Source organism: Sinocyclocheilus rhinocerous, unplaced genomic scaffold (assembly GCF_001515625.1).
Source record: "Sinocyclocheilus rhinocerous isolate Xijiao unplaced genomic scaffold, SAMN03320098_v1.1 scaffold275, whole genome shotgun sequence".
Lineage (NCBI taxonomy): Eukaryota > Metazoa > Chordata > Actinopteri > Cypriniformes > Cyprinidae > Sinocyclocheilus > Sinocyclocheilus rhinocerous.
Window position 1 is genome coordinate 864949 of NW_015659967.1, and position 19807 is coordinate 884755.

The window sequence follows — 19807 nt, forward strand, 5'->3', positions numbered from 1 at the left end:
TTGCCAGGATATTTCTTTAAAAATTCACATTTTTAGTTTTTAGTTATGATTTAGTTGCATTATGGTCATACAGGTTTGAAATTACATGAGTAAATGACAGAATTATAAAGCACACGTGCTGTTCCTCCTCTATGAATAATGCTGAGATACTTTGAGGATGAAACAAAATGAGGAATGTCATGTAAAATGTAAAAACAGGCCAAAATGTCAGCATTTTGAACATTTTCTGACACAATCCAGTGATGCTAGCTTCCTGTCTCTGAACTGTTTTGACACCTAAAATAAATGAGATTTTCCTGCACTTTTGTATAACTAGTGAGTCTGACCTTCCAGTGACATTTATGAATTGTTTGAATCTTTGGTGAATTCCACATTCCTCTTACCTCTCAGTAATGGGATATGAGCTAAAGAGTGATTTATTTAAAAGCAGGCTGTTCGTTAATCTTCAAAGCAAGGACATCAAAACAAGTTTTTACCACTTTAACAGAAGAAGAGCATGAAGTAGTCACACAACAATGACAATTGGTGGTGTTTGGGTTATCACAATTGCTTATTTTTAGGATTATGGATTTACAACCCCCTACAACCCCCTAACCATATAAGTATTAAAGTGAATATTCTTGTCCTGCACCATTTGTGCTTCAGACATGAATTATACCTCAAATTATGCAACATGTTAAAGAAAGGTGTGCTTTTACTATTCTAAGAGATCTATGGAAGATTATTTGCACCAAAAAATAGAAACATTTTAAAGATAATCGCAACTATTTCATTGCAACTGATTTCAGATTTATTTTCACACAATTCTGAGTTTATATCTCAAAATTCTGACTTTTGTTCTCACAAGACTGAGAAATTCTTATTGTGAAGAAAAGTGTCATTGTGAGTTAATCACTTGTTTTTTATATATATAAATTTGTAATTCTGAGAAAAAAAGTCTTACTGCATGACTTATTTTGCTCAATTCTGTGAAAAATATCCAAATTGTGAAATAGAAAGAGATTTGTGAGAAAAATAATTCTGAATAGTGAAATAAAAAGTTGCAATTACCTTTTTATTTTTATTCTGTGACAGAAACAAGCTTCCATTGAGATGGAATAGCTTGTACATCAATAAAATGCCATCTTTTGACCAGAATATTAATACGGTGGGCTATTTTAACTTCACTCTAAAAAATGCTGGGTTAAATATAACCCAGCGCTGGATTAAAAAGGGACAAACCCAGCTATTGGGTTATTTTGACCCAGCGGTTGGGTTGTTTTGAACCCAACCTCTGGGTCAAAACAACCTAAAAGCTGGGTCAAAACAACCTAAACTCTGGGTCAAAACAACCTAAACGCTGGGTCAAAACAACCTAAACTCTGGGTCAAAACAACCTAAACGCTGGGCCAAAACAACCTAACCGCTGGGTCAAAACAACCTAACCGCTGAGTCAAAACAACCTAACCTAACCGCTGGGTCAAAACAACCTAAACGCTGGGTCAAAACAACCTAAACTCTGGGTCAAAACAACCTAAATGCTGGGTCAAAACAACCTAACCGCTGGGTCAAAACAACCTAACCGCTGGGTCAAAACAACCTAACCGCTGGGTCAAAACAACCTAACTGCTGGGTCAAAACAACCCAATAGCTGGGTTTGTACCTTTTTAACCCAGCGCTGGGTTATATTTAACCCAGCATTTTTTAGAGTGTTGGGTCGGTAAGAAAACACCCCCCAAAAAAAACCTGGCAATCCAACAGCAACAACGTGGGCAAGCACCAGTCACATTTTCTTTAGAAATTTGAAATCAAACTGCTTTAGATCTGTGTGCATATAAGGTAGTGTCTTTTTAAATAATGAAACAACACAAACATTGTTAGAAGGAAAATACTCTTCACCATGACATTCTTATTCTGTAATGGTACAGTCTTTGACCTTGCCAATAAGAGTGTTTGTCTCCATCCTCTCTAATAGTCTTCATTATTAACCGGCTGTTTACTCAGTATTAAGAAATTAGTCCATCTGAATGGCCCTGATCAGCCGTGTTCTGCCGCATTACTGCCCACCGTGTCTGTGGCACAGATTAAAGCTGATGGAGAATGGTACAAACCGATTTGGTACGCGACAGTTCTATTTTCAGTGACCTTTATGGAGATGGCCCAGAGGGTTTGGGTAATCTAATTTAGCTTGAATAATATTGCCTGTCATTAGGAAATGCATACAGTCTATTCACCTCCTCCTTCAGCCTTGCATATAATCTGAAACCAGTCACCATTGTCTTTCCATTTGGAAGCTAACGCATTTAAAGGAATCAAATTGTTATTTATTTGAATTCAAAGGAGCCTAATGAAACACTCGTGACAAGATGAGATTGATTTTGCATTGTGGCTGTCATGTACTTGAAACACACTCGGCAAAGTGAACTTTAGACCGCGTTAGCTGTATCGGCGATTGGAGATTGGGTTTCCCAGCTATGCAGTGCGATGGTGACGTACAGAGGTAAAGATGCTGCTGCATTGACGTTGATTGTGACAGACTGGGCGAGATGTTTCTCATCTGTTGCATGTGACCCACAAACATCAGGGTCTGTGTGATAAAACTGTAGCACAAAAGAGTGTTGATCCTGTATTCACAAACAGCACTGAACAGAAATGTGTTGATTTACCAGAGGGGTCGAGGTTTTGCAGGTTAGCATGGCCCCATTAGCACCTGCTGGTAGATGCTGAAACTAAAAAGCATCTCTCTCCTTGGACAGGCATTAAAAAAGCTTGCTATGTAATTTTTGAGTGCCATTTAGCCACCATGACCAATGATTTTCAATTGTATACTTTCCCTTGTGAAAAAGAAGTGCACTTAATTGTATTGAATGTGCACTTGTGGTCTACTTCAAATCATAAAAGTATATTATTAAAAAAATGTACTTGCAGATAAAATAATAATGAAATAAAGGCCATTGAAGTGTACTTGAAAAGACTACACTTGAAGACTATGTTTCTTAAGACACCTTTCAAAAAGTGTATGTAATAAGATTTTGACAGATTTGAAAGAAATACACTTATTTTGATGTGTTGACTAACATACTGTGTGTACTTGTGTACTAAACATAAGTGTACTAAATTGCAACGTTATCCTTACAAATTTGTATTAATAAAGAAATACAATAGAAATGACATTATTTAGTACACTTTAACCCTATTTCAAAGACAATAATTATGAAATTATATACAAATATATACTTAAGTCCTACTTTAAAGCACTCTAAATTTCAGCTAATAGGATTTAATATTAATATAAACTATAATCCATTTTCAGTTATTGCATTTAACATGCAGTTAAGTACCTGAAAACATTACATTCAGTTCACACTTAAGTATATTTTAAGTAGGCTTATGCTAAAGTATAATTCTTTTTCATAAGGGTCCTGGGGTCCTGAGTCAGCAAAAACTACCATTGAGATTAATGCCAATGCTAATAGTTTCGTTAAGTATAATATGGATCTTGGATTTAGCATCAGAAACCACATACAGAAGTCATCATTCATATTATGTGGAAAAGTGCAGCTTGGACATTCTACTAAACTTCACAAGAAATAAAGTGAGTTTGAGGGTGAGTAAATGGTGAGCTGGCTCAGTTCAAACTAATGGATTGTAAAAGTAAAACTGCTATTTAACCCTGTGTTTCTGGTTAGACTATTAATTTGAATCGCCATTTATGTTCATAATTGACATTTCGATGTAAAACAGTATATACAATAATAAGAAAAGCAGGGTGGGATTTGATTTTATCCATTCAGAATTGTTTGAAACAAAGTGGTGTGGAGTTGTTTTGGAGGAAGAACAAGAAAAACTTTTTTTTTTTTTTTTTAGAATATGCTATGCAGTCATGAGACTTTCACCAGGAAGACTAGGAATATGTATTAAGACAGTAAAGGTTCCTTTTAATTTAATTCTATGTACATAATTCAAATCTCAGTTTTACTTCTAAGCAAATGCACCAAAAAACATCATTTAGCAACCTATTTTTAACACAGCCTATTCCATTTGTCGCTCACAGGTAGGACAGAAATGACTTTCTAATTAGAATGAGTACATAACCCATTTTCACGGTTTAACACTTTAGATCGGGAAACAACTGACATAAATGTGGTGGTCCTCAGTATATTTTAGACACTTCAGGATAGCTGCTCTTTTGCTGTGTGCCATTTTTTGCACGTGTTTTGTGTAAAAACGGAAAGCGGCGAAAGACCTGTCACCAAAGAAAATGGGCCAGAGTCTTGATAAGTGGGCCACAGCGTTTTACAAAAAGCTCAGACTTAGATGTCGGTTTATGTTACGCTACATTATTAACACGTAAGGGTAACTGAAGTGTGCACAGGGACACTACAGCTGTTTACGTTCTGCGCTCTTTCTTCTACAGTGAGTGGCAAAGAAAGTGATTCAATAAATGGGCAGCTGTGTGAAGACACTATATCATGGGGAACGTTCAAGTATGTTTATCTTACACTGACGTCTATGGGAATAATGATCTGCAACCATGGCTCCATAGTACTACCACTGTATTCTTTACAGTTAATCTTTCAGTACTATGATTTATATCAAGTACCATCACGTATAATCATAGATAGAAACTGGTAGTGTTGGGTCTGAGTTCACCTTTTCGAGTCAGGTCCTAGTCTTTAACCAGCTGAGTTTGAGTGGTAGACGTTTATTAATGTTTTTTTTTTTTTTATGTTGTTACTTATTTTTATTTTTATGCTATCTTATGTTACACACAACATGCGTCTGTACTCTGAAAAAAATGTTTGCATCCAAAATGTCAGAGTCCAAGTCCATTTGAGTACCCCAACTCTAGAAATATTCAGTTTTGCTGTATTAATACATTACAGTACATTTAAATATTACAACAGGCAATTCTGAATATTAGAAATATTACAGCACAATTAAGGATTTAAGCATTCTTCATAGCAACCCTTGTGTGTGTGTGTGTGTGTGCCTGGTACCTGGAATGTTCCCACAGGTATAGTAATACCAGTACATTTTGACCTTGTGGGGACATTTTTGGTCATCGTGAGGAAACAAGCTTATAAATCATACAGAATGATCTTGTTTGAAGATCTAAAATAGCAGAAGGTTTCTTGTGAGGGGTAGGTTTAGGGCTAGGGTTAGGGTTAGGGCAAAGAAATAAAAAATACAGTTTGTACAATATAAAAACCATTACGCCTCTGGAATGTCCCCCTAAATCATGGAAACCCAACATTGTGTGTGTGTGTGTGCTTGGCATCAAGAGAGTGAACATAAATCTGTGTTGTACTTAATTTGTGCTATTTTGTATCTTTTTAATATTACTTTTATCTCTATATGTCTACCTTTCATTTCTGTCAGGACCACTATCGTCAGAGATGATTGACAATTAGCATACAGTTTGGATTGGCGGTATGGTTCTGTTCTGGGCAAGAACTCCCTGCGTATTCATGCAGCCTAGCATGGATGAGAGCAGGGAGAGCAGCGATAACACCAACCCTTTTTTTTAAAGTGCTACTAATAACTCTTTATTTTAAATAGCAAACTTAGTAACATTTAAAAACATTTTTTTTTAAAATAAAAGCTAAAAATGAGAGTCCGGAGTCTTAATCTCCTCCTGAAACTCGAATCCATTTTGATACCCAGGTATAGATACAGCCTCTCGCACTCACTGACGGTGGAAAGTAGATCATCTACTAATAAAAGGAAATTTCCCATGAGCCTCTCGGATCCAGCGAGCAACAGTAGCACAGGAAATAATTAAACTGCTTTGGAAAAGCAAGGCACAAGGATAATGAACACAACAAGCCTTCAACATCAAATCATGCAAGATGAAAATGAAATTCAGTAGAATTTGTGAAATTTGAAAAGTCTTGCCCAGTGACTCGTCACAATTTGAGTCTCTACACTGCGAGCGTTGAATCTGCACGTCATCTCGGATTTTCATAGATCAATCAGCTGTGAGCTTGAGGCTACTCTTCAGCAAAACCCCAATTTTATTTTCAACTGAAATCCATAGCTACACAAACTGACTTTGGATGGGTTGTTTTAGAACATTTAAAAAAAATAATGAAAGTACTGCTCGAAACAAAGATGATTTATTGGTAAGCCAAGCCACATCACAAGTTGACATTGATGTATTAGTTAAATTATTTACATCGTGAATACAATTCAATGGAAAAAATGAAATAATTCCATCCATCCATTAAAATCTCAAAACTGGCTTTCTGGAGCGTATTCCAGTGTCTCAGGCCGAAAGTATAGAAACACCCTGGACGGATGACCAGTCCATCACCAAATCTCAAATAGGATATTATTAAATCATTTTATTTCTGACAGATCTGGCATCATCTGGCTGTTTATTCATTACTATGCAAGTGATCACATGTCCTAATGGTCTAAGACATCAGCCAGTACACAAACTCAGACATGAGCCCTCTGGCTTGTCAAAGCTGTGTTTCTGTAATTTCTGTATTTCCTCTATGCGAGCTGCAGATTTTACAATATTAGTTAATAAACGTTCCCAGCCTACATCATGAAGGCAGGTCTAAAGGCACAGCCCACCATACCAAACGACTGTCTTACGGGGAGGGAGAGAGAGAGAGAGAGAAAACTAGGGCACTATTATCTGGCCTCTTTTTCCAAGCAGAAGCAGAGATTTGTGGACAGCGAGCTGGAGTGAAGAGATAGCGGGTTGCTGTGTGACTTTTACATTTCCCTTAGTGCCTGAGAAGTAAACTAAACCAAGGCGTCAATTCAAGGGCAGAGACACTTTCAAACGTATCTTCGGAGGCCACCATGCTGGAGGACAAGAAGACCAAGGTGAAGATCACCTTCTTGGTTATCCTGGTGGGCATCTCGTCCATGTTGGCGGCGGTGGTGACGGACCACTGGGCGGTGCTGAGTCCCAGGGTGGAGCGGCTCAACACCACCTGCGAAGCGGCCCACTTCGGACTCTGGAGGCTGTGTAAAAAGAGTATCTTCATTGTGGAGGAAGACCCTCAGGGTAAAGGCTGTGGCCCTATCAGCCTGCCAGGAGGTAAGGAAGTTCACATCCAAGTTATTTCTCATGAGCACATGTCCAGCCGTGTCGTCCGATATAGCCCAGAGGCAAGGATGTGTCTTATGTGTGAAGTTTTTGGAAGAGCACCTCATTCATAAGTTTTGTAACTGGAAATTGGGGAGCAGAAGAAGCCAAGTCAGGCATACTTCATACACAGTGCAAGAAAGTTCAAGGTGAAAAGTTTTCTACTCTAAGTGCACTGGAGTTTATCCTTTCAACATTAATTCCCAATTTAGGGGGGAGTCCGTTCCTCAAATTGCATTAAGGGTTTATTTTAATTGCGTCGTTTTTGAATTGCTTAGTGAGGTCACTGACCAGAGTGCTAATGAATTGAACGGGTGTTGATTTGCTGTTTCTGATGTCATTGGGTTGTTTAAGGCTGTAATAGACAGGTTAAGATGATTAACGAGCAGATCTGTGGATTTGAATTAAGGGAAAGGCAGATGAGCTGAATCTACCTGTGGGACACAGGAAATAACTCGACTGTTCTTTACGCTGCTCTAGGGATGGATCAGCCTCATTTCATTCCTACACCCAAGCTCATGAGGTCAAACAGATCGAGAAGAAGAAGAAAAGAGTAATACAATTCACTCGTATGACAGTAAAGACTGTATGCATTCATTGACAGAGCACTGAATATCTGCCTTGATATCTGAATATCTACCTTCTGTTCAACTGCATTCTGCAGATATATTTGAGTCAACATTTAAGGCAGATGGCAGGTTATAGATCAAATGTCACACAAAAAGATCATAGTATTTAGTGGATAAATGAAACAGAGGGCTCAGAAACCACACAAAAACAACTAGAGTAAAAAAAGTAATTGGATCCAGGCTGTCCCCTGTGTAATCCAGGGCGCAGTAAGACCAGCATCCTCTTGTCACACCTCAGGAAGAACTGTGGGGATAAACAGAGCGATCCGTCCCTGTGTTAAGCAAGGCCCCAAGATTTAACATCAACTATGGATGTTGAAGTCAACATGAAAACAGCCTACAGTTCCAATTGGGTTTAACTCTAATTCTCCAACAAAGTTACTTATCTTAGACTTGCTGACAACTGTACGCACAATCTCATCATCCTCAGCCTTAGTATGTAGCCTCAGCCTGAGATGCCATTGGACCATTTATGGACTGAAGACCATTCATCTGAAGCGTAAATGGCAAGAGCTTTCCTAAAGCAGCAAGCTCCAATCTGATTGGCTTTATGCAATTTCCGGAAATCAACATTTTCCAAAATGGTGCACAGGTTTTTGCAATTCCTCCAGGAAACATGGGTGCTACAATGAAAACTTCTGAAGAGAACGAGTCAAGGGTTTGCTTGCTTAACTAGTTGCTTTGAGCCGTGGTCTTTGAAAAGTTGAGAGTTTTAAGACCTTGTTGCAAGTACATGAGTTATCCTTAAGTGCATGTGCATTGCACTTTACTCGTTAAAAAAACAGCATATGCTGGTTAGGTATGTTTTGAAGCATGGCAGCTGGTTTGAGCTGATCCTTAGTTGGTCCTGAGCTGGTTATGAGCTGGTTCTGAGCAGGAGCTAGTTGCTTAGGACCAGCTTAAGTTAGGACCAGCACATGACCAGCTTAGACCAGCTCAAACCAGCTACCATGCTCCAAAACATACCCAACCAGCATAATGCTGTTTTTTTCAACACGGCTCTCAGGGATATTTGAAATTTAGCCACCCTTAAGCATCATGTAAAAACAGTGGTGGGCCAAAAGTGAGTGGTTCTTGATTGGAATCAGCTTTAGTGTGTACTAGATTTTATGTCGATAGTCAAAATTTAGATTATCAATACTACAGACTAGCCATTATTCCCTCAGATCTAAGATATAAATTCAGAGGTAAGATTATTAGTCAAAGTCAACATCAATAAGAATGAACAAAATCTGTGCTTTGTCAAACATTTCCTTTATGACAGTGCACAGTACCAGCACTGTTTACTGATGTGCAGCATGAGTTTTCTCCAAACCAACCCCGCAGCTCTCACTTTAGACCATTAGGAGATAAGCAGTTCAATCAGGTGGAGGATTGTGGTCTTGGCAGACACCTACTGATATTCCTGCCCCGGTGGGAGAATTTGTGCTGGCAAGGGTTGGAAAGCACCTAACCCTGAGGCTCCACGGACACCTTGCAGAGCACAGCCGTTTACAACGACATCCTGTGAGACAAGGTGTGGCCCAGTTCACACTAGTACTGCAAACACAACTGCCTGCAGGGGAGTGGTTAGATTTGGATAGCCTCTTGAATTGCACAGAAGAAGCCATACGTCAAAACATTAGCATTTAAGCAGTTATATTCCTGCTCGCTCAATGTTTCTTGGCTTCACTCCCAGACCTGGTTCTCACAGAGGGAAAAGAAGAGCTATGAGTGTTGGCGAGACTCATCAAGTTCTTCGAGGGAATCTAGCATTTCACACTCATTCAACACTCAGGTCTGTTAAAATGTCTCTCGATCTTCCCAGTGGAGTTAATTATGTTAAAATAGCCATTTTAAGTGGCTTGAAACAACTTGAAATTGGAACCACTCAGTGGATTCTGATACAGTATTGTGGGATATAATTGTTTAAAGAAATAGTTAAAGGGGTAGTTCACGGCAAACAACGAAAATTCTGTCATTGTTTACTCACCGAATTTCTTTCCTCTGTGGAAGAGAAAATAAGATATTTTGAAGAATGTTAGATGCATCAAGATGTGTCAGGATAGCAGATGGTATTGTCTCTTGTTATTGTTACCAAAAGCACTGTACCAAGATTTTCAATGAATAACTAAAACTTCAGTTTGTTCATCACAGAAAGTTATCATATGGCTTCAAAAGACTTACAGCACACAAGTCATATGGACTACCATTAGGTGCAATTCACACAGAACGTGTTTTTCCATTCCAATGCACTACTTTTCCATTGTTTTTCTATGTAAACAAGCTAGACGGATGCGTATGACCGATGTACTCGCGTCTTTTGCAGCTTCTCGCTTATGAGTGCTGTGTTTTTAAAGGGGACATCGGATGCCCATTTTCCACAAGTTGGTATGATTCATTAGGGTCTTCGTGAAATGTCTGCAACATACTTTGGTTAAAATTCCTCAATGGTCGTGTAAAACAACACCCTTTTTACCTTGTCAAAAACAGCTGTGTTTTCGGTGCATGTCGCTTTAAGTGATAATGAGCTACTGTTCACCCCACCCCTCTGTTGCGTTTTTTTGTGTATTCGGTGGTGCATTACCATCAAAAACAAAACTAATCCACTGCGTCCTCAGTGGCTTTGATGTCAGAAGAAAACGAAGGTTCTTATGTTGACTTTTGCATCCAACTACAAAACACCTGCATTGCTTACGAGACATTGTTGTCGCTACAGCTGCCTGAGCGTGGAGAAAATGGCGGACAGCATACTGGCTGAGGGCGGAAATATGCTAATACAAGACAGTCCGTCAGCGGTCGTGGGCGGGGCTTGTGCAGTATGACGTCATACTGTTTAGAAAATCAAAGCGGCTTGATAATTGAAACTGTTTAGGTTTCGGAGAGATTAAAAAAAAAAGGAGTGAATGGATTTTTTATCATTGTAGGGTGGCTGTGTCCACACACTGCTAAGACACATTTATACGCAAACACCATGTAAAACTGAAGTTTGCATCTGATGTCCCCTTTAAGACGTTAAAAGAATGTCAAGTTAAAAGAATTTTTACACAAAGCACCACTCTTCAATTCTAGTCTTGTGGACCAATCAGAAGACCCCAGGGGCGGGGCAAGCGTTGCAAGCTTTTGTTTACAGTAGCAAGTTGGTATGGCAACTGTTTTATTTGATGGCAACATGACAGAAGAGGCATTCAGCGCTGCGTTTTTCGAAACCATTCATGAGCGCTGTGTCTCGCATTTTTTAGACGCAAAGACGCGTTCTGTGTGAACGGCCCCTTACAGTACTTCAATGGTGCTCTTTTGTCATATGTTAATGACAGTCATTGGCTAATGACAGAGTTGTTATTTTTGGATGAACTATTCCTTTAGTATCTTTGTGTTGTAGGGGCTTTATCTCAGTTTCCGGAGGCCCCAGATGAAGCCACTTCCCTTGTGTGACCCAGATATGAGCACCCTTAGCGGCTTAGACGCTTTAAATGTGTCCTCCTCCTCTCACATTGACCCAGAATCTAACGGTCACTCTACAAGTGGACAAAAGAGGACACCTCTGTTTTCTTGAGCCACTGCTCCATATTTACCAAAATAAAAACAGCACAGCTGCCTCACGGCGCTCGAAAACCTGCCAGGCCCAGTGGTCTGTTTGCTTGGGCCACGAAAGGGAGGGAGCTTTAATCAAGATGTAAAAAACAATATGACAGCCACTGCAACCCAGCAGTCGACCTCCTCCCTGAAATAAGTGCTTCCATTAACAAAACTAAAAGGTCAATGATACGCCCCAAATCGCTATTTTCGGCTCCTCATTTTGCACGGCGGTGTCGCTGAACTGAAAAGACTCACACTGTTCTTTTTGAGCTTTAGGTACAATCATGCTGAAAAACAGATCTGCCTACATGCAGAGCAAGGCGCATGGCACAGGTCTCGCATTCGATACGTGCCAGGGGAAAAAATGACAGATTTTTCAAGAGCAGCCCTTTTATCTGGGACTGATTCGTGATCGCTCTGTCCTTGTATGTCTCTGTCAGATGGATGAAGGACGCTGACAGGCCTACCGAAGCAAGACAGGTGAAGAGGACATGAAAAGACTGGGATAACATGGAGGGATGTCAATGAATCTCCACAATACACACTCCACAACTCTCTATTGCCGCAAAGGGCTCGAAACACAATTAAATCAAGTGTCACATCGTGGGTTGAGGGTATTGAAATGCTAACGCAGGGCTAGACAACTGACCACGACCCAACACGTGTGTGTATTAGCCCACACATGGCACCAAACATTACGGCCAAAGGCTCTCAGAGGCCAATCGTGAGATGAACTCATCCACAACAGCTTGTGTTAAGGGCCTGTGATGGGAATAGTCAAATAAGCTGAGTAAATCACGGTCTAAAGCAGCACGGCGTGATGCATCCCAACCCCTCGCCGCTGTCAGTCTGCCTTCACTAATAAAAGCTAAGACCAGCCTGTTGCTAGGTAACCTATACATAGGTCTCCCCCAACCCCCCGCTTGAGCTGGAGATTCTTGGTCCAGCGTAACAAACAGCTCTGTCAGTCTTTCTCCTGGCACAGGGGACGCTGAGGTTGCTTTATGAGTTTAATCTAAAGAAGAGGTTCCTACCGTATGAACTCTTATATAACCTGACTTTTCCCATTGCCTTGGGAGATATGAGAGCGAGGACTCGTTTCACGATTTTGTGGACCTGTAACCTGATGAACACATGGGCGAGAAGCTCATTTCTGTTAATTAGCCCAAGGAGGGGGATATTAGGCATGTGAAATACAAAGTGTTGTTTTGTGAAGGCAAAATAATGGTAGGAAATAGAGCTTGTTCCATTTCATCAGCTAATTTGCCTTCCTGTCCAAAAAGCACATACAAATTGTGCACACTTACAGCATCCTACCAGCAAGAAAGCTTGCGCAACGTAATCACATGCTCTCCGCACATAATTCAGAATTCATGATCCATTCGATGGACACACACGAATGCCTGGCTTGTTTTCGAGCATCTATGGTCTCTGGAGAAAATGTCAAGAGGGCTCATTGGTAGTTTGGCTGCATCGTAATGACAGGCTACGGCAGCACCTGCAACCCTCAGCTACAATCACTGTTTTCATCTTGTTTTGCAGTCAAGAACTGCTCCTACTTCAAACACTTCACATCAGGGGAAGAGGCTGAAGTTTTTGAAGTCAAGACTCAGAAAGGTAAGGTTTTCCCCCTTTGAAATCATGTGTGGATAGTGCAAAGTTTTCCACTTAATACCAAGCAGAGATGGAGGAAATCAAATTAAATTTGCTGTGGAACCCATTCTCAGTGCTGGATGGACTGCTTGCAAATTGTAGTCCGTTACTGATTCCGAATTACATGACAAAAATTGTAGTTAGTAACGTAATCCATTAGATTACACATTTTAGGTAATGTAAAATGACTACTTTTTGATTACTTTTGACCTAACTTGTTTAACTTAACTAAATTGTTCGATAATCTTGCACCGTATTGTTTTAAAAATGCAAAGAGAAAGAAATTATATTCCATTCATTGTAATTAACACCATGAAGTGCATTACATGACATCAAGGTTTCTCAAACTGGGGTTTGTGAAGGAACTGCAGGGGGTTTGTGAATTGAATGAAAAGCGAATAATTACCTGCATGCCATGTGACCATTAACCAAAACTCGAAAAATCAAAGACCAAGTATCAAAAATCAATAAAAAGTAACTGTAGCAGGATTACAAGTATTTTAAAATGTAATATAATCTAATTACAAATACCTATTTTTTTGGTATCTGGTTACGTTATCCAGATTACATGTAATCTGTCACTACCCAGCATTGCCCATCCAGCACTGTTTACACAACAGACACGAATGATTCTGCTTTCCCAAGAATTTTACTTAGATTTTTTGCCCGATAAATGTTAAAACAATCCTGTTAACTTGCAACGAAGGAGTGACCCACTGAATAACTTAGTAATACATAACAACACAGTATGTCGTGGCAATGAGTTTTGCATATGCAAGTATTGCTCCCAAGATATAATGATACAACATATCTGTTATTATTTTAAAAAGTTATGCTATATAAATACCTCGCTCTTCTTAAGACTGAAACTTTTTTCGCTCTCAATTAGACATAATGTCCACCGATCTCAGGCAGTGCAATCTAGCAACCAAATATGGCCATTGGCATTAAATTTTCTGCCTACTTGAGCAGAGCGCATCTTCCATATTTCACGCTCTAGCTCGGTCATTGAGTTAAAGTGGAATAAAGCCTTATCCGAGTTTGATAAAGTGCTGAATGCAGTGAGACGTGAAGCAAAGCACAAATGCTTCATCGCCACGCATTTCCTGAGCCGCATCCTAAAATGTCAATACTCATTCACGCTATTGATCTGTCTGTATTACTAATTAATGACACGTTAAACGCAACATTAGTCTAGAGGTCAGACTGATTAGCCAGATCATCTGAATTAGCAGAGTAGATGAAGTTATCCTTGAATGATCTGCTTGTGGATACAAAGTGCCTGCAGAGTTGTTTGGCGAATGCAAGCTCTTTTGGTGAAGCAGTAGCTGCAATAAAAACGTTGATCACAACGAATGAAATTGGACAAATAAACATAAACCTATGAAAAACATACAGTTTAGTTAGCTTGGATTCTCATTTGGGGCCTCATTAGGAATCCAACCTTATTAACCTTTAACTATCTCTCACACATCAGAATACACACAAAGCTACAAATCGTCAAATTCGACATTCTTTCTTTTTGTTCCCTTTAGCATGCTAGCAGATTAGCCTGCATAGCACAGAGCATAGCACAAATTTACTACATACTGTATATGATTATATTACATATTGAATTAGGTTTAGATGTGGTAATATAAGTAGGATTCTCTGTGACAGCTGTAGGCATAATTGAAGACATGTTTTAAAAGAACAATTTAATAATAATGTTGCCATAAGATCTCAGGAAGACCTGGTCTTGCTTTGATCCGCTCTCAGACTCTCTGTGTGATTTTCTTCCGTCAAGAGTACAATATCTCAGCTGCCGCCATTGCCATCTTCAGTTTGGCCTTCATGACCCTGGGCAGTCTCTGCCTCCTGGGGGCTTTTGGGAAGGGTAGAGACTATCTGCTGAGACCAGCTGGCATGTTCTTTGCTTTTGCAGGTAAGCACTATGTTAAACTGAATATATCTTCTTATAATGTTTTAGTATTTTGTGTAATTTAACTGGTACCATGCTTCTAGTTCTAGTTCATTCATAGTTCAAGCAATACGGTGGTATTGAGCCTACTACAATGTCCAAGAAACCATGTTATTAGCATTTATATTAGTTTTCGTTGTTGTTGTTGATACCCTTGTGTAACAGAAGTACACTTTTGCATATTTTTTATAAAGAGTATTTATGGAGTACTTATTATTTGATGTTTTCTGACACTTAATAGCATTATTATTGCAATTAATTGAAAATGTGTTATAGTTTAAATTGATAATAAATGCATTTAGCAGAAATTTAGTTTTTTTTTTTTGACCCACTTAACTACATCTTTGTATGTAATTTCATAATTATATTGCCATTGATAAATATGGTCAAAGTGTACTGCTGAATGTACTGTCAATTATTTATGATGATAAAATATACCTTAATGACATTTCTACTGAAACTTGTATGTCATGCAATTAAATATATTCATAATTGCATATTTGTATGAATGAATTAGCAATTTAGTAAATAAAAATTTAACTAATTATTATTCAAATTGCAATCAAATACTTTGCATGTGCTTTAGTATGTTAGTGGACGCAACAAAATGAGTGTACTTCTGTAAAGCACGGCAAAAAATTATTAAAATATGATTGATTATAAAGTGCACTTTTTAAAAGAGTCATGAAAGTGTCTCTCTTTCAGTTCACTTAAGTGTCCTTTTATTTCATCAGTATCATCTGCAAGTACAGTTTTTAGAGTTATACTTCCAAGATGTGAAGTATACAACAACTGCACATTCGACACAATTAAGCACACTTCTTTTTAACAAGGGTGATTTTAAGACACGTTCAGGATTACAGCTTGCTACATTCATGCAGTTGCAACTGGTCAAGTGTCCTGCAGGTCGAAAGCAGCTGTGAGCGTTTATACGTACTCAAGGACTTGCAGGACGATGTAATTCAACGCCGGTGAATCGATAGTCTAGAAACCCCAGACACCAACCACAAAACCACCATTCTTTATTCTCCATTTAACCTCTGTGATCTTTCTCACCCTCACAGGTCTGTGCATCATCATCTCGGTGGAGATCATGAGGCAGTCGGTCAAACGCATGATTGACAGCGACGAGACCATATGGATCGAGTACTACTATTCGTGGTCCTTCGCTTGCGCCTGCGCCGCCTTCACCCTCCTCTCCCTCAGCGGCATCAGCCTCCTCATCATCTCCATGCCACACATGCCCAGAAACCCCTGGGAGACCTGCATGGACGCCGAACCAGAGCCCATAGACTAGAGTAGCGTCGACCACAGAGTAAGAGCGCAACGCAACTGACACAGGAGTCACACTAGCAGAGCGAATGATAATGATGCATTGCATTTATAGATGATGATAGTGATGCATTGATATTTTTAACTAAGCATTGACAGAGACGTCAAATTATTTAAAGGGATAGATTATCTAAAACTTTTTTCTATTTGTATAGATTCCTTGAAATTGTGTTCAGCAGAAGTCGGTCAATCATACAGGTTTAAACCCCTTAACCGTCACCCCCCATTTTTTTTAAATAGGCATGAAAGTGCACTATCCAAACTTAAACTGTTGTAATTTATTAACACTTTGGAATAAGACCTAAGGTTGGTCTCTTTTTAAAGAAGAAAATCAGTAGATTATTGCAAAAGTGGATTTTTTTCCCAAAAATTAAAGTATCAAAAAGTTATAGAAGATTAAATGTACTGTAAATAAAATGCACTATATTAATTTTATTTTATTTAATTTATTATAAATATTTTACATAACAGGTTTTACTCTAAAATTGGTATAACATTAAAGCCTTATGTCTAAATAAGTTATGTTCCAAATTTGAAGTTGATATGAAAAAAATGTAGGTTCCTGTGACATTTTATTTAGGGCATCATACCACAAACAGCCACCGGGTGCCATCTAAACTCCATTAAAAAATATTTAATGCATTTTTCTATCACAAATGTCTAGATTTCTCAGTCAATATTACTTCTATCTCAAAACACCAAATATGGAATCCTGAGACTCAGACCTTTCCAGTGATATGTTTTTTGTCAAGATTATAAAAAGGTTTGATTCTAAAAGACCGTAATGCATTTTGTAATATGACACTTGACACTGCCCACTAAGGGGGAGGAGACCGCCAAAATATTTTAAAGTACCATTTCTATGGTAACGCAATGTCCGATTTCTAAATGGTTTTCAGAGGATGAATCTTGGGCTTCTACGCTTTCAAATGATATATACGTTATGATGATTACTAGATTACTAAAGATTTGATAGAGAAAAAGGACAACAAAAAAGAGCGCCAAGCGTCCCACAGGTGGGACGGTGACAGTTAAGGGGTTTTAAAGTAAATGGTTAAATTTTTGGTTAAACTATCCCATTAAGGTCTATATGAAATATCTAACGTGAATTTAGTATGTTTTACGGCATATGAAAACATTATTATGTGCATTCATGCTTATATGCAATAGACGACAGCTTAGAATGTATATTTAGGGACTTGTTTATAATATGTAAAGTTTACAATCTGTTATTTCTGAAACAGTGCCATTGAATGTGATGATGGGTGACCATAAAAGTATAAGCAATGGATATTTGTTGTACGACCAGTTTCGGCAAATACAGATTGCACTTATTTTCAACAGTTTTCCTTTTTAACAGGTGTAAATAGTTCATATTGTAATAGTAGTGAGGTGAATCTAATAACTTTACTAGTACAGGTTTATACTTCCCAGGTAATTTAAGCTGTTATATTCTTTACACACATCACACTTGGACTTCCTGGTTTTGAGCGAGTGAATCTCAAAGAACTGCCTCGAGACAGATTGTTAAAACCCCACAAACATTTTCTGTGTTGATGTAGTTGGGACAGGACATATTGAAGTTCTTGCCCTTTTTTTTAATAGCCAGTGGCCTTTAGTTTAAGACACACCACCAAACCATAAGTTACTACTTACTGTTGCTGGTTTGAGGCATAATTTAGATTGAAGGACATTCTCGTTCTCATTTGATTGCATGTTTGGCCCATTTTCCAAGAAGAAAAGGATTTAGAATGTGTATATACAATGAATGTACTCGCATAGAAAAAGTTCAAACTAATATACATTGACTGGAATCCACAAAACATTCATACATACACTGAACAAAATTATGAACGCAACACTTTTGTTTTTGCCCCCATTTTTCATGAGCTGAACTCAGAAAAACAAGTGTTGCGTTTATAATTTTGTTCAGTGTATATTCATAAACATGCATATTCAGTGAGCTTATTCAGTTATTCATACAGCTTTATTATTCTGCATTGTACTCCACTATATTGGACTTGTAGAAACACAGTAAACAAGGGTTTAAATGGACATTTTAAGGGATAGTTCACACAAAAATGGAAATTCTGTCATTAATTACTCACCCTCATGTTGTTCCAAACCCGTAAGACCTCCGTTCATCTTCAGAACACAAATTAAGATAGGATTAAGTGGTTCAACTGTAATGTTATAAAGCTACGAGAATACCTTTTGAAAACAAAAATAACTTTATTCAACTTGTGTCAGTCTTCAACACGCATAAACGAGAGTACCAGGATGCATGTGTCATTATTTTTGTTTTCTTTGCACACAAAAAGTATTCTCGTAGCTTTATAACATTAAGGTTGAACCACTGATGTCACATGGACTATTTTAACAATGTCCTGACTAACTTTCTGGGCCTTGAACGTGTCAGTTGTGTTGCAGTCTATGGAGGGTCAGAAAGCTCTCGGATTTCATCAAAAATATCTTAATTTGTGTTCTGAAGATGAACGAAGGTCTTACGGGTTTGGAACGACATGAGGGTGAGTAATTAATGACAGAATTTTCATTTTTGGGTGAACTATCCCTTTAAGATGTTGAATAGTTATAAATGTTTGGGAGATTGATTAAATGGTGAAAAGTAGACTTTGCGAAGACTTTTTGAGAGATGGAAGCTGATGATGATGTTTACCGTAAAAGCAGCAATTAAACTGCTGTTAACTTTCGAAAGGATATAAACTACAATATGAGGCTGCATTACATACCGTAGACAAATCGATACCTAAACAGCTTTTCGAAAAAGTGCCATCTCACCATGACTGAGTGCGGTTCTCTAAACCGTGGCCAAATAATGAACAAAATTGTGATCTAAGAATAACGAACGCTCATTTTCTATCTATTTGTTAATTTACTAATGGTAATGTAGTTCTACAGTACAAAGATATTAGTTTGCTTTATTGCTAACAGCTTCATTAAATGACCAGTTTTTGTTTTTGGTTGCTTCGTGACTTTTGCCAGCACTAATAACCATTTCCTGAGCATAAGTAAATATATTATAGCTCTCATAATGGTTCACTTTTTATATCCTGATCAGGCGAGCACAAACAAAACCTCTTTGTTGCTTATTAAAACTGAGCATTTTGATATCCAATAACAAGCGGACTCTGAGAAATCAACTTTCTGTTCATTTGGCAGCTTTGCGTCTTTCCATGTACATGCAAACAAAATAAAAATGTTCTGATGTGCCATTTCATTGTTAATAAAAAGGTTTGCTATTTGCCTACGTGCATTTTTTATACATTCTACATGCAGATGCGGTAGGAGAAGAATAAAGCACACAAATGTCATCTCATGTATTCATTTATTCATATGTACAGGTTTGAGAAAAGTCTGTCTACATCTATACAACTTTTTATAATATTTTTCATACGAGTCAGTTCACCACTCAGCAGCAAGCACAAGAAAACACACCAAGAAACTGAACATCATAAAAAAAATGCCAGCTGGGAAAAATCACTTGAACAAGTTTTACTTCTGGGAGTGGATGCAAAGAGAGCAGACATAATTACAGGAAAGACGGGCAGCTGAGTGGTCAACCAATTC

General features: G+C 38.3%; 1 protein-coding gene across 1 annotated transcript; it reads left to right on the forward strand.

Moving 5' to 3' along the window:
- The first annotated feature begins 6663 nt into the window (after positions 1–6663).
- Positions 6664–16314, forward strand: LOC107724731 (voltage-dependent calcium channel gamma-1 subunit-like). The gene is made up of 4 exons (XM_016533757.1): positions 6664–7039; positions 12817–12891; positions 14714–14851; positions 15952–16314. The coding sequence occupies exons 1-4, from the start codon at positions 6799–6801 to the stop codon at positions 16182–16184; spliced, it is 687 nt and encodes a 228-aa protein (XP_016389243.1). The 5' UTR covers positions 6664–6798; the 3' UTR covers positions 16185–16314.
- The last annotated feature ends 3493 nt before the right edge of the window (positions 16315–19807 follow it).

Excerpts from the sequence above, each read along its gene's own strand:
- LOC107724731 (XM_016533757.1), top strand. The coding sequence starts at position 6,799 with ATGCTGGAGGACAAGAAGACCAAGGTGAAGATCACCTTCTTGGTTATC. Across the intron at positions 7,040-12,816 it reads CCCTATCAGCCTGCCAGGAG|TCAAGAACTGCTCCTACTTC; the intron begins GTAAGGAAGTTC and ends CTTGTTTTGCAG. Across the intron at positions 12,892-14,713 it reads TGAAGTCAAGACTCAGAAAG|AGTACAATATCTCAGCTGCC; the intron begins GTAAGGTTTTCC and ends TCTTCCGTCAAG.